Source organism: Aegilops tauschii, chromosome 6, assembly GCF_002575655.3.
Source record: "Aegilops tauschii subsp. strangulata cultivar AL8/78 chromosome 6, Aet v6.0, whole genome shotgun sequence".
Taxonomy (NCBI): Eukaryota; Viridiplantae; Streptophyta; class Magnoliopsida; order Poales; family Poaceae; genus Aegilops; species Aegilops tauschii.
Genome location: NC_053040.3, coordinates 317,791,639 through 317,806,807, shown reverse-complemented (window position 1 = coordinate 317,806,807; position 15,169 = coordinate 317,791,639). Strand labels below are relative to the sequence as shown.

Sequence of the window (15,169 nt, the reverse complement as noted above, 5' to 3'; positions counted from 1 at the left end):
TATTTCAAAACTGAGCTCTGGCACCTCTACAAATCCATGCTTCCCTCTGCGAAGGGCCTATCTATTTACTTTTATGTTGAGTCATCACCCTCTTATTAAAAAGCACTAGCTGGAGAGCGCAGCTGTCATTTGCATTCATTACTATTAATTTATATTGGGTATGACTATGATTGGATCTCTTTTACCATGAATTACAATGTCTAGTCAGTCTTTGATCTTTAAAGGTGCTCTGCATTTATGTTTTGCGGTCTCAGAAAGGGCTAGCGAGATACCATCTTGTTATATCATATTATGATTGTTTTGAGGAAGTGTTGTCATCCGAGATTTATTATTATGGCTCGCTAGTTGATTATGCCATTGATATGAGTAAACATGAGACCTAAGAGTTATTGTGAATGTGGTTAGTCATAATCTTTGCTGAAAACTTGAATGCTGGCTTTACATATTTACAACAACAAGAGCAAACAGAGTTTGTAAAAGTTTTTCTTTATCACTTTCAGTTTATCAACTGAATTGCTTGAGGACAAGCAAAGGTTTAAGCTTGGGGGAGTTGATACGTCTCTGTCGTATCTACTTTTCCAAACACTTTTGCCCTTGTTTTGGACTCTAACTTGCATGATTTGAATGGAACTAACCCGGACTGACTCTGTTTTCAGCAGACTTTCCATGGTGTTATTTATGTGCAGAAACAAAAGTTCTCGGAATGACCTGAAACTCCACGGAACGTCTATTTGGAAATAATAAAAAATCCTTGCAAAAGATGAAGACCAGGGGGCCCACACCCTAGCCACGAGGGTGGGGGGGCGCCCCTACCTCATGGGCCCCCTGGAGCTCCTCCGACCTCAACTCCAACTCTATATATTTGCTTTCGGGGAGAAAAAAATCGGAGAGAAGAATTCATCGCATTTTACGATACGGAGCCGCCGCCAAGCCCTAAAACCTCTCGGGAGGGCTGATCTGGAGTCCGTTCGGGGCTGCGGAGAGGGGGATTCGTCGCCATCGTCATCATCAACCATCCTCCATCACCAATTTCATGATGCTCACCGTTGTGCGTGAGTAATTCCATCGTAGGCTTGCTGGACGGTGATGGGTTGGATGAGATCTATCATGTAATCGAGTTAGTTTTGTTAGGGTTTGATCCCTAGTGTCCACTATGTTCTGAGATTGATGTTGCTATGACTTTGCTATGCTTAATGCTTGTCACTAGGGCCCAAGTGCCATGATTTCAGATCTGAACCTATTATGTTTTCATGAATATATGTGAGTTCTTGATCCTATCTTGCAAGTCTATAGTCACCTACTATGTGTTATGATCCGGCAACCCCGAAGTGACAATAATCGGGACCACTCCCGGTGATGACCATAGTTTGAGGAGTTCATGTATTCACTATGTGCTAATGCTTTGTTCCGGTACTCTATTAAAAGGAGGCCTTAATATCCCTTAGTTTCCATTAGGACCCCGTTGCCACGGGAGGGTAGGACAAAAGATGTCATGCAAGTTCTTTTCCATAAGCACGTATGACTATTCGGAATACATGCCTACATTACATGATGAATTGGAGCTAGTTCTGTGTCACCCTATGTTATGATTGTTACATGATGAACCGCATCCGGCATAATTCTCCATCACCGATCCAATGCCTACGAGCTTTTCACATATTGTTCTTCGCTTATTTACTTTTCCGTTGCTACTGTTACAATCACTACAAAACACCAAAAATATTACTTTTGCTACCGTTACCTCTTGTTACCGTTACCACTACTATCATATTACTTTGCTACTAAATACTTTGCTGCAGATACTAAGTTATCCAGGTGTGGTTGAATTGACAACTCAACTGCTAATACTTGAGAATATTCTTTGGCTCCCCTTGTGTCGAATCAATAAATTTGGGTTGAATACTCTACCCTCGAAAACTGTTGTGATCCCCTATACTTGTGGGTTATCATACAACACCTACGGTATAATATCGATATCTTTCTCAAGAGGATGAAGGATGGGTGGGCAATCATCCACATGCACTAGCCTAAAGTTGCAAGGACCTTCAACATCATTGAAGGCTCAATATTCGCCTTCCGCTGCAGCAGTTTTCCAGATGAGATTCATCTGTCTATTTACCAACTATGATGCTACTTTTCAATGCTTTTAGATGTTGCATGTGAAACTTGGTGCTGTTGTGTAATGGGGTAGCTAGGTATATGCCTATATGGTGTAATTGAGTGATGAATCTATATGATGTTGTACTCTGATGTCTTTCAATTATGAAATCCTGGTTGTCGTAATATGAATATGAAATATATTGTGTGTTTGATATGAAATGTCAATTTGATAACTAAATGGATTAAAAATAGTAGGCCAATTGGCGTGCTTATTGAGTTTTTCTATTGCAGACGGTTTCTCGGACAATAGTGTGGGCGATGACCTCAACCAATCAACACGATTTCTAGAAAGTATGTATGTTGGATCAATGAACAATCACACATGACTTCTGCCTGACAACTGTTTGCATTAGGCCACCTTGCACAAATGTTTCCACATAAAAAAGTGTGTGATAGACATCCATGTGACATACAGTTTCTTCTAGGCACCGTGCATGATGTATTGAATAACACACACGATAAAATTATAAATATCGTTTGTGATGTTATGCGGAAATTGTGTGTGATGTACCATACAAACAAAAATGTTTGTTTATTCACTATGTGGGATGCTAAGAACATCTCAAACGATTTGTCCCATATAATGTTTGCGATGGCTCACCCGATCGCACACGAGCTCATTTTGCCCGCGTATGTGACCAGAGGAGCTATCGCCGGCGATTTATCTGAATCGTGTGGGATGGACCCCCCTATCGCCCACGCAGGCAAGGCGATGGTTTTAAACTGTGTCGTGTAAGGGGGGTGTAAAAACCGTTTGTATAGGACCTGCCTGCACTTGTGACTCTCGCAACCTATCATCTACAAACTAATTCCATGATGCCTTCCCCTAGGCCCAAAGATGGTGAAGTGTCATGTAGTTGACATTCACATAACACTACTAGAGGAAGAACAACACAACCTAATATCAAAACATTGAACGGTGGTCAACTTCACATGATTACTAATAACAAGACTTCTCCCATGTCCTCAAGAACAAATAGAACTACTCGCAACTCATCTCATTAATCATGATCAGTGGGTATAGATATATGATTGACAGTGTGAACATAATAATCTTCCACCAGTTAAACCAACAAGCATCAATACAAGATGTAATCAACACTATTAGCACCTCCAGGTGGTAATCTGAGGTTTGCTACAAAGATTGAACACAGGAGATGAAGTAGGGTTTGGAGATGAGATGGTGTTGATGAAGATGATGATTCCCACGATGAGAGGAGCGTTGGTTATGATGAAGGCTTCGATTTCCCGCTCTTAGAGGGAAGTATCCCCGGTTGAATTGCTCCACCGGAGAGCAAAAGTGCTCCTACCTCAGTCCCGCCTCGAGACGGCGGAGGAAAGTCCCGAAACTCTTCTCTTGATTTTTCTTCCGGGAGGATGTGAATTTTTATAGCACTGGAATTATGTCCAAACGAGGTCTAGGGGCCCCACAAGCCTGGGTGGCTCGGCCAGGTTGGTGGTCACGCCCCTGCCCTTGTGGGCCCCATGTGGCTCTTCTGTGGTACTTCTTCGTTCCAGTATTTTTATATATTCCAAAATAATTCTTCAAAAATCCCCGTCCAATTCCGATAAACTTTTATTTTTGCACAAAAACAACACCATGGCAGTTCTGCTGAAAACAACGTCAGTTCGGATCAGTTTCATCCAAATCATGCAAATTAGAGGCCAAACACGAGCAAAAGTGTTTGGAAAAGTAGACATGTTGAAGTATCACCTATTCAACTGAAAAAGCGAGAGACACGTTGTTCGGGTTGGAGCTTAGTGGTCAAGGGATATGTATACCTCGTCATCGGTTGCTGATGATCGGTGGTACTCTAAAGTAGGAGTTGAGGCGGTGCAGGTCAGCTACCCAGGAGACTCGACCGAGATAGCATAGGCTCGACGCAGTGATAGTGACGAGGTGTGTGGTTAGCACAGGACAGGGAGACAAACCAGGGCTTTGGTATCAACCGTGCATTTGACTCAAGATGACTAGCAACGATGAAATTCCTTCAAATTTAAGACAAGCAGTCAAGAAGGAGCAAGGATGTTGAGTTCATGTAACTCTTATATGTGGCATCTAATATGTGAGTTATTCACTATCACGCAAGTCAGTGATCAGTGTGTGATGACGTTGAACGAATAATCCGAAAGTTGCGAGCGCCCTAGAGTAAAGGGGTACTTAATTTTGCTTGAGTGTTGACTGTGATCAAGAAAAAAAGGGACTAGAAGTTGCTGGTGGAGTCACATGAAGTCTGAGAATAGCAGCCATACTCATGGTGTAACTCAAGTCCAATGTACATAGAAGTTTGATGTGTGGACGAATTTAAGGTGGTGGAAAATATTCGCCTATGTGAAGCTTACTAGAGTTATGTCGAGCATTGTGTATAAGGTAGGTTACGGTTGGACTTGGAGTCGTACTGTGTGTAAACATGGCAAGGAGTTGTGTCCTAATTAGGACACTCATATCCTAGGCCTCATATATAACATGGGGTAGACACACGATGTAACCTATGTTAACATGATAGCACATACACTCGGGGGGGGGGGGGGGGGGGCTGACGACACGTGCCAGCGTTCGGGTGGCCGGTGTGCAGTATTGCAGCGGTATCAACGGGGAGAAGTGCCCATAGTCAGGCCCTAGGGATGTAGCCGATGTTCGATGAACCTCATTAACAAACCATGGTGTCGTGTGTGATTGCTTGATACTCGGTAGATCGATATGCACCTTATATTAGTTCTAACACCATTTCTTGTTTCGTTGGGGTGCTTTGCTCTAGTGGAGCGCGTGTGGAGCCGTGTCTCTGACAGGCCTTCCAGGATTTTATGGGTTTAGGTTTCCGGTGCATTCGTTTAGATTCGACTGGATTTCGTGGTTTTTAGAGTTTCTACATGTCCTTATCGATGATTTTTTCAGGAGATGACAATATACTGGTCTACATATAGTGGAACAGATTTTGCATGTGTATCTTTTCAATTTAATATTCGAAAAAGGGATAATATATATTGAACATGGTAAACACAGGGCGGTCTAGTTTTGTTTTGTTTTTGGCCATGCTCACAGTTCACACATTCGTCCACCAGCTCAGCTGCACACGGGACCGGACCGACTCTTATCACTCGAAGGCGAGACAGCCGCCGGTAGCAGCGTAGTAGAGTAGTAGGCGCCGCAACTCGACCAAACCACGCGAAGGGGAAACCCAAATTCCATCCCGACTTCTCTACCTCTCCGGCCTCCACCCAGGAGAGCCCTAAGCCGGAAGCACCTTACCCTTAAGCTCTCTTGACCTCTCCCCATGGCGTCCGCGTGGTGCCTCTTGGCGCCGGCCGCCGCGCCGGTGGCGGCGCCGGGCGCTCTCGGCGTCTCCGCCTCCGAATCCAGAGGCGTCTTCGTCGCGCGGGCGGCGGTCCCTGCGAGGATGCGGCGCAGGTGGGGTTCGCTCGTGGTGTGCGTAGCCCCCGACGAGGAGAAGATTACGCGGCGCTCGCCCCTCGATTTCCCCATCGTAATCCTTCTCCGCCCTTTCCCGCCCGTAGTCATTTTGCTATTCCTCTCATGGTGAACCGAATTTTCCGGTTCAGAATTTTTTTTGTCATTTTAGTTTACTACACCCGGATTATGACGTTTTAGGTACTAAGAGTGGATGAAATCAGTAGGAATGTTAGCTTAGAGTGGACCTGAGTTCTTTTGATTGGACAAGGCAACTAAAGGTGCACGTTTGTTTGTGCTTGTGGATATTACAGATGCTCTTAGTATAGTGGCATCCTAGTCTCATTGTTCTTGCGTATTTTAGAAGTGTTAGCTTGGGGTTCTATTTAAAGATATTCATTTGAGGAAATATATACTTAACTGTACCGGAGCTGCGTTATGGTGACATCACGGTTTCACCATTGTTGCATTTTAGGAGCGGACCTGAGTTGCACGAGTTCAAACAATGATGTGAGGTTAGGACGTTGTAGATTGTTTTGTAGATGGTGCTCTTGCACTGAAACAATATGTATAGTGTGTATGGTAAGACACTTTGAAGGTTTCCCCCTAGGTTAGAGTTGTGCAGACCGAGGTTCAAATGTCAAAATCGTCCCAAAATAAATATGCGCATCCACTGAATGCTTGTCTTGAGTCGTGTTTGTATTTAAAACAATCAAACAGTAGATATTTAGGGATCAGACGGTTTATTAGATCGCTTTCTGCAGGAACTTTCCATTTTCCAGCTGGTGTCTCGTTGTCATGATGCTAGCAATCTAATTTCTTACAAACAAGTTTTGAAATATATGGCCTACTGATCTAAGACTTGTTCTATATTTGCTTGTTTCAAGCACAAATAAATTTTGTGTGATACTAGGGTGCTGTAGATGCCCTAATCATTTAGGATAAAAATAGTGGAAGAACATGTTCATGGTAAATTGATAGGGGACACTTATAAGTTTTCCTAAGGTGAAATTCAAATTGTGTTCATGTTACCTTTCTGTTTTTGCTTGCAATTGTGTTCCATTCCGTGACTGTTGAATGTGACTCCTGCATATTTTGAGACAAACCTTCATTTTATTGTTCTGCGGACTTGCTGAGCTGCGCGGTGACATTTATCATGGTTATAACCTGCCATTTATTTATTTGCAGTGTTTCAGATTATGGCATATTATATCAAGATTGATAACTGTCAATTTTCATGTGTGATTTGTCTAAGCTGTAGCAAGATTTCTGTAGGACAATGTCTAAAAAAGAGTACTCCCCCCGTAAAGAAATATAAGAGCGTTTAGATCACTAGTTATCTAAACGCTCTTATATTTCTTTACAGAGGGTGTAGTTAATTATTTAAAGATGTTCCATCAGATGTTCTTCTTTTGTGTTGGCACTGAAGTTGATGGTCACTGTCTTATCACACATTTGTAGGAATGGGAGAAACCTAAGCCTGGGAGGAGACCTGACATCTTCCCAAAGTTCAGCCCTATGAAAACACCATTGCCCCATCCATTACCAGCTGATGATCCTCTGGATGATGATGAGGAAGAAGAAGAGGAAGAAGCACAACCTCAAGAAGAACCACAGGAGGATGATCCTGACAAAGAGGATCCTGAGGAAGATGACCCAGACAAGCCAACTGAGTAATTTTGGATGAGGTGGCCTGTGGTAGATAGAAGCCGTGTCGTATCTTCCAGAGAATATGTGGGGTTTGAGCTATTCAGAAATGTTAGTTTGTGTCGGCTTATATAGGCTCTAGACATAAGTTTGCTCAGCAAGGACCTTTGAGCTTTTCTGAAGCTATACAAATTTTGTTCCACTAGTTTCAATATGAATTTATATGTATTCTTCTGAAAGGTATTTGCCTATACGACACAATAAGCTGTTGAATGTTCAGTAGTTATGTTCACTGATCTGATACTCCAATGTGCTGAAAGTGCATTATAAGCAATTAGGTAGTTGTAATATTGGCAATAACTTGGCATCAGTTAGAATGACACATTGGTTAAACTCGTGCATTTTGATATACTCCATTTCAAATTATTTGAAGTTCTAGCTTTTCCGTAAGTCAAATTTAGTTACAGATGTGAGAAAGGTCAGTATCTCTCTGTTTGTGTTCTTAAATCGCAAATTGGATGATGCTCATTTCATCAAGTATGAACACATCTCATTTTCAAACTCTATATTATTTGACCAAATCTACAACACATATGCTTATATGTACAGCAATGATATTTTTATAGACTCGGTCCAGCTTAAGAATGTTTGATTTAGGACAAAACTAGAATGTCATATAATTTGAAACTAAGGCCCTGTTTTGATTGAGTGTAAAATTAGTGTGCTCCTCAGTACTCCCTCCGTCCGCAAATACTTGTCATCAAAATGAATGAAAATGGATGTATCTACAACTAAAATACATCTAGATACATCTATTTTAATGATAAGTATTTTCGGACGGAGGGAGTATTTAACTCAAGTTTGAACTAAATACCGGGCAGCACGCGAAAAAATATATCCAATCCAAACAGGGCCAAAGAGGGTAATATTTTGCACCAGCGCTGAGACAATAGCCTCTTGCTAGGTGATATATTGGAAATTTTCTGTTGCATTTTGGAGCCTGGTTTCTAGTGAGACAATATATTTTTTTAAAAATCAAAAATAAATTCTAGAAGTCACAAAAAAAATTAGAAAAAAATTGACACAGCTATTACTTGATTATAGTGGCTGTGGACCCTATATTTTGGATGAATGGGGCGGCTGAAATCTTGTTGTACTCTATTTCAGACAAATACATGTTGTACTCTATTTCAGACAAATACGGCGATGTGAACAGACCAAACGATGGTACAGAGATGCTGAAATCTTGTTGTATTCTATATTTCCATGGCCAAACAATGGCAGTTCATTCATGTTCTACCCAGGAGAATTGGAGTTTATAAATGTACACCCAGGAAAACCTACAAAATTTTCTCTCCCATATGCAGGAGCAAACAGCATGATGAACGCTACTTTGGTTAAGCCATACTGCCCATATCAATATCTACTTTCATTTGGTCCCTTAAAGATCAATATCTATTTTCCTTTGATCTTGCAGTAGGCATACATGCCTGAGCCAACGAAGCCAAGCCCTTGGCCGATGACATTAAGCTGCCATGAGAAAGAAAATTAAGTCAGTATTCAGGAAAGGAAATTGAAGAGCTACTTGTGGCCGAGCAACAAGCTTAAACTCACCAGATCAAAAGGAAGCCCACCGAAGAGTACCCAGCCAAGTCCAACAGTGAAGAAATCCTGCAGAAATAGCATATCATGAAAGATTTCAAAATACTACGCATGTTGAGTCGCGTGGAGGAATTGGATGGAGACCATACCTTCAAATTGCCACACATTGACTGTGTAAGTGCAGAATTCAGGATTGTATTCCAGAAGATGGTGTAGTTCAATAGAAATGCTAGTGTACATGAAAATAGCAGCACCACCTACAAATGGAATTACGTCAAAATGATTGATACCTATGGTCCCTAGCTATCCCAGGAAAAATAAATTAGGAGGCTTAAAAAATTAACATACAATATAAACACATAAAGCAATCTCAAGACCTTGATGTCAACTGTGATATAAATATGCTTATTTCCCCTTGCTTTCAAGAGTAATTAGAAGCATCCACAAAACATTAACTGCAATGAACTAAGCATACTATAGAGATAAGTCAGGAGTAAGATTAATCAGCAACCAAGAAGATTTAAGAACCTATGACAATCAATCAGAAATCAAGAATAGAGGATTAGAACGTGGTAATATGTGAATATAGTAGTGCAAGGGTTTCACTGGCTCGAGTGAAACAATATGTGTGCGATCCGAACTATTTTCTAGGATTGGGTCAGTAACTCAGTACGTTATTGGGTAAGATCACAGGAATGGTGGGAACGAACAACACAATGCCTCACGAGCTAGTGTGTCAGTCAAAGCTCGACCCTCAACACCAACTGGTTAGTTGCGAACAAATAGACAGTGATTCAAGCATCTCCAGTGAAGTCAATAAACAAGCAACAAGATTTGTTTTCGTTAGTAAATTTTTTTGATGTGCATCCCCAAGTACTGTAGTCTTTAGATGCCTCAGATAATCAAATTAGCATTAATTTCAAAATTTAAGTTGCATATACCTGAAAGCCAGGGGAATAAAGGTAAGGAAATTCAATAGTTTTCTTGAGGTCGCCCTGAATATATGTCAACAACAGTACTGCAGGTCCACAAACAAGTCCTGAAATCCAGATAAGCAGAATATATATTTATGACGTGTGAAGTATGAAGTTGAATCTTAGTGGTACAGGTCTTGAGATACTACCATTGCACCACATCAGGCCAAAGCTATTCAGCCCGCTAGATTTGCCTAAAAGAACAAAACAAGTGTTGATTAGAAATTTATGCAAGTTGGATTGGCATATAATAAGTGGCAAAAAGGAAGGTGCTTACCAATACGATTTATAGTTGCAAGATAAACAGCTGTAGTTATATTGGCGACGAAGACAATGGCATACCCACGAGCATCAAATGATAAATCTCGAGCCCCAGCAATAAATGCTCCGAATACAATCAAAGCCACACTGATAAACAGTTGGTTAGCAACCAGAAAGAGGAGTATGGCAGATTGAGAAAGCAACTATGTTCTGAAAAATGCAGTATAATGAAACACAAGGATCACCATGTTGCAAGCTACAACCATACTGTCCACTAAGTTGACTAAATGAATGTGAATTCTGATACCAAATTACAAGGCTTGATAACGACAAGAGCAACAAGCAGATTCGATCACTACTGATGAACTAAAGATATGACAGGCAGTCAAAATAAAATAGAATTAATGAGTTAATATATATGTTTGACCGTGGCTAGGGCAGGAGTTTGTTGCACAAATAGAGGCTCATATTAGCTAGCTAGTACATGTACTTCAATTTTGAGTTTCTTGGCTATGGAATAACAATGCTGAGACAGTACAAATGCAAAGTAAAGTAACATGCCTGGACATTTACCTGCCAATTATAGGTGGGGTGTGTTTCTGCTTTGCCAAGAAATACTCCATTGTCATTGTAAATGCTACTGTTGTGCGCCTTAGAGTTGTATACATAGGAACATTTACTCCACGCACAGATTCCATTGAAGCTAGCTTTTAGCAAACCATCATGGAAAGTAAGCACCATTCAGAATTCAAAGTAAACAGCAACAATTTCCATATTTGCAGCTCATGACTTAATTGTGTGCGAGGTAATAAGCATACCATATAGAGCAAATAAGACAGCGAAAGCGGTGAAGTGCGCAGCAGTATTCTGAACGGCACAAAGAATAGTGAATCAGAGGGTACTGACGGTTCACTATTTGTGAAAGAAATGATCTTTAACCGTCTCAGAACATAGAGAAGGCACGTTGAGCACACCATCTGCACATGTTAATTAGGTGTCAGAAAGGAAAGACAGGACCAAACATATCATACAGTAACAAGTTCAGCCAACAGAACTGTACAGCTAAAGAAAGTTAGTACATATTACGTAAGGCGCAAAACACCAACAACTATATCACTGTAAGCTGCAATTCATAGCAGGCCCATTGTCTACAGCTCCAATAAGAAAGTGAACATTCTTCAATCAACTAGATGAATTAGAAGTAGAGTATGTGGCTTTTGGAAATCTATCATTACTGTCAAAGACCACAAACAAGTCACAGATTGTCTAGCACAGTTTTTTTTTTTACTGCTGATAGGACAGAACGTGGGCACAAAACATTTATATACTCTGTCGGGTGAATTTACAGTTATTCAGAAAAATAAGCATATGAACTACAATGCGAAGAGGGTATTTAACAATACAGACTGTCCAGAATATGTCCACACAGAATGAAGCACCTGAAGGAGTGTAATGACATTCGCGCAAGGGAATTTATATGAAGATAGAGCCGCCTTGTTAAACATCACCAGCAAAACTGCACATTGTAAAAAGTATTAGCAAGGGAATTCAAGACTTCCACAACATAAAGAATAGAAAACGGAAATGTCATCAGGAAGTTTCTGTGCGGAAACCAGTTTGTAATGCTTCTTAGAAGATAAAAGATAAATAGGAACAATTTAAGAAAAAAATCAAGAATTTTTCATTTGCAATTGTAATTTGGCAATGATTCTACTCCACTTTATTATTCTATCTAAATGGCAAGGGATTTTCAAAGTTCTATTTTCTCCTTGTCTGTTTTTTTTTGGTCAGTCGGCCCACCAGAATTTGCTCTCTCTTACCATGCCACTACAGCAATTTGGACAGATTTCAGACATACAAGGTTAGAAGATGTATGTGTGTTGTATTAAAAAAATCATCTATATTTGTATTTATACATCTATACATATATATACATATACAAATATAAAAAGACCCAAAGGGCAGATCCAACTAATCTCGGCCATCAATTCATGTCAATCCAACGACCTAGATTGCTTCAATGGCGAGCGCTCAACATGTTTAGCGTGCAATAAATATTATACAGAATATCAGTATCAGCGATAATCACATAATTATCATGCAATTAATACCTTGCCTAACATCAGCGGTGCAATTAACATTCTACAAAATATGAACGTGCATTGTACGGATTTACTAGTTCTCATGGAAGTCTCCATTCAAGCAGGGTAAAATTCTTCCTTGATACAACAGAAATCCTGTATCCCTGGTAGGTACTATCGAAATGATTCCTACTTGAAGCTCAGCTGAGCAGTTAGATAGAAGTCAACAGACCAGCTCCCATCCCAACCCCAAGCACCTCAGTAATAACAGAAGTAATGCCTAACAGAAACAAACCGCAACTAGTGCTACATCACAAGACCGTACCAACATTCTATCTCCAAATTCATACAGTGCACTGAATGAGACAACCCATGATGATCAAAGCATGCAATTCATGCCACATAGAACTGCATCTAAAACCAAACAAGACAAAAGAAGTGGGTTGCCGTATCAATGATGACCATGTAGGAGAGCGCAATGGAGGTGCTGCGGCATGTCATCATAGTGGACCCTTGAAGAGAGCAGCAGCGCCACCGCCTCCTAAGAGATTCGCAAAGCCATGACAAGAAAACAAGCAGCATACTTTTGTCGGATCCACAAGAGCCAGCACAGTTAGTTGTATAAATTACACCACCAAGTTGATCATGATTATATTTGACATATCCAGCGCTGTGACCTTTACTACAAGCCAAATGTGTCTTTTTCAAGAATACGCCATGGAATGGCATATCAATTTCATAGAAGTGGCAAACAAGCCAATTACACCATAAGGCATACAACACTAGATATCTATCAAAGAGATACTCCACGCTAGTGCCTACCCCTAAAGGCGATGGAGCGCCTCTAGCTGCGAAACTCGACAAGCCAAATGATTGTCTTTACCGAATTGTGTTTCTGAGAGATAGATAGCCCTTCTAGACTCAAATATACATATGTAGTAGTAATAACCAGTTTTTACTAAGTCTAAGTAGCTCTTAGTGACGAATACCTACGGTGACACCCACTGAGCGGTATGTACTTTGCGTATAACCTGTGGCAACCGAACTAGCGGTACCAAAATGGTTTCGTGCTAGGCACAAGTCAACCAACCAGCACTAACTCCAACCCCCAAGTAGCTGAATAATGGATGTAACGGCCAATGGAAGCAACAATTTAGCGACGATTAGCAACAATCACCAGGCCCGACCGCACGCTACCCGTTCCCAAACTCACACAGATAACGCGCCAATTCTGCACCACAGCACAACCGTGTAGAGAAAGAGAGGCGCAGATCGAGGCACGTACCGGAGCAGGACATGTAACAGAGCGCTGCGATCATCTTACAGCATAATTGTGCAGCAGTGTTTGAGACAGTTAGTCCTTGTAGCACTCAAATACAAATACATAGTAGAAGCAACCAGTTTTTTTACTAATGCTAGACCATCTCCAAGTCTAAGTAGCTCTTACTGGTGAATACCTACTGAGAAGTATGTAGTTTGCCCGTATCCCTGTGGCAACCGAAGCAGCAGTACTAAAATGGTTTCATGCAAACGCAGGGCTGAGTTAGCTAGACACAAGTCAACCAGCCAGCACTAACTCCAACCCCAAGTAGCTGAATAACGGCCAACGAAGCAACGAGTTGGCGACGATTTATTAGCAGCAAATCACAAGGCCCGACCGCGCGCTGCCTGTTCCCGAACCCACGCAAAACGAGCCGCCCGTCCGCCGCTGTGAACGGAAACACACAGACAAGGCGCCAATTCTACGCCAAACCACAGACGCGCAGAGAAAGAGAGGGCGCGGATCGAGGCGCGTACCGGAGCAGGACATGTAGGAGAGCGCGGCGACGGCGCCGCGGCGGGTCATGGCGGAGCCCTTGAAGAGCGCGGCCTCGCCGTCGCCCTTCCCCGGCTCGGCGGACACCGGCAGCAGCACCCCTCCTGCGTTCTTGGCCATCTCCCCTCCCGGATCTCCGCCCGCGAGCGACCACGCCGAGGAGGAGGGGCAGCAGCGGGAGGAGGAGGGATATTTGTGGCGATGCGCGGAAGGGGAAAACGGCCGTTTGGGAGCGAGCAGGACTCGTCTCTGCTTTTGGCCCGATCGGACGGGGAGTTTTCGGCCTCGGCCTCGGCGACTCGGCCGCGCCTACGGAAAGGGGAAACTTCTGCCCGACCGGCCGCGCCTGCGACTGCCTGTCAGCGGCGTTGGCCAGCGCGGCGGCCGCCCTTTTATAAGCCGGGATGCCCGCTGGTGATTACTCGCTGCTTTGCCTTGTGGCGCGTCGTTGTTGGTCACGTCTGGGATGAGATCGAGCGCACCCGGCACAGCGCAGCTCCAACATGGGAGGGCAACATGGCTCGGTGGACGCTTATCTCAAGTGCTGGGATGTCACCAGGCACATGCCACTAGCGCGCCCAGCGATCGGTCCATCGATTAAAGAAACAAATCTCCACAAGCCGGATATGGTGGCGTTATGTGTCACGATTGGATGGGCTGTGTGCGTTAAAAGTGGGGGAACAAAAGATTTGTGTTACTAAAATGGAAGAATTGCTCCTGGTAGTGCGCTGCGTAGGCCTGGTCCGAGGAACCGAATCTCTGGTCTGCGCTGCGTCTACAACCCGACCGGGGTAGCAGTTCTATGTTTGGCGTCAATTAAAAACTTGAGGATCTGATTCTGATTTTGGTGTGTATTTGCTTCTTTCCTTGTTGACGCGTTCAAGGACAATCTTAAAGGGCAAGGTGTATAATGTGATTTCGTGCTGCCATACTGTCATTTTTAAGCATTTAAGTGTTGCCTTTTTTCTTACGGAAAATTTAAGTGTTACCTGGATAGTCCCGGTATACATCCTCGTGTTTTAAGCATGTATAAGTGATGATAATCACTTTTATCTTAAAGCATTTTTCAAAATAAGCAATTTCTAATGGTTGTGGTATTCTTTTTTAACTTAAAAAAACCTTTTGGTGGTGGTAGTGGTGGTGGTTGTTCGAGAGTTCTTTCGGTACACTCGAGAAAATCACATCACCAATACACCCCGAAGGAATGTGCAACAATGGC

The 15,169-nt window shown here is 42.4% G+C and overlaps 2 protein-coding genes across 3 annotated transcripts; one reads left to right on the top strand and one right to left on the bottom strand.

Annotated features, from left to right (window-relative positions):
* Nucleotides 1-5,268: 5,268 nt before the first annotated feature.
* On the top strand, nt 5,269-7,455 carry LOC109768997 (uncharacterized). Its single transcript, XM_020327738.4, has 2 exons — nt 5,269-5,645; nt 7,031-7,455. The coding sequence occupies exons 1-2, from the start codon at nt 5,436-5,438 to the stop codon at nt 7,244-7,246; spliced, it is 426 nt and encodes a 141-aa protein (XP_020183327.1). The 5' UTR covers nt 5,269-5,435; the 3' UTR covers nt 7,247-7,455.
* A 997-nt stretch (nt 7,456-8,452) lies between these two features.
* LOC109768998 (UDP-N-acetylglucosamine transporter UGNT1) lies at nt 8,453-14,473 on the bottom strand. Of its 2 annotated transcripts, none has more exons than XM_020327740.4 (10): nt 13,932-14,473; nt 11,493-11,569; nt 10,872-11,030; nt 10,627-10,760; nt 10,070-10,200; nt 9,942-9,986; nt 9,760-9,857; nt 8,968-9,075; nt 8,831-8,887; nt 8,453-8,746 (listed from the first exon to the last, which is right to left on the bottom strand). In XM_020327740.4, the coding sequence occupies exons 1-10, from the start codon at nt 14,068-14,070 to the stop codon at nt 8,672-8,674; spliced, it is 1,023 nt and encodes a 340-aa protein (XP_020183329.1). In that variant the 5' UTR covers nt 14,071-14,473; the 3' UTR covers nt 8,453-8,671. The 2 variants fall into 2 exon arrangements, with proteins under 2 accessions (XP_020183329.1, XP_020183330.1); XM_020327741.4 differs by having other exon boundaries at nt 10,627-10,756; nt 13,932-14,418.
* Nucleotides 14,474-15,169: the final 696 nt, after the last annotated feature.

Coding starts and splice junctions, on each gene's coding strand:
- LOC109768998 (XM_020327740.4), bottom strand. CDS start 14,070: ATGGCCAAGAACGCAGGAGGGGTGCTGCTGCCGGTGTCCGCCGAGCCG. Junction 9,858..9,941: donor TGGCCTGATGTGGTGCAATG/GTAGTATCTCAA, acceptor TCTGGATTTCAG/GACTTGTTTGTGGACCTGCA. Junction 9,076..9,759: donor TTTATTCCCCTGGCTTTCAG/GTATATGCAACT, acceptor TTCCATTTGTAG/GTGGTGCTGCTATTTTCATG.
- LOC109768997 (XM_020327738.4), top strand. CDS start 5,436: ATGGCGTCCGCGTGGTGCCTCTTGGCGCCGGCCGCCGCGCCGGTGGCG. Junction 5,646..7,030: donor CGCCCCTCGATTTCCCCATC/GTAATCCTTCTC, acceptor ACACATTTGTAG/GAATGGGAGAAACCTAAGCC.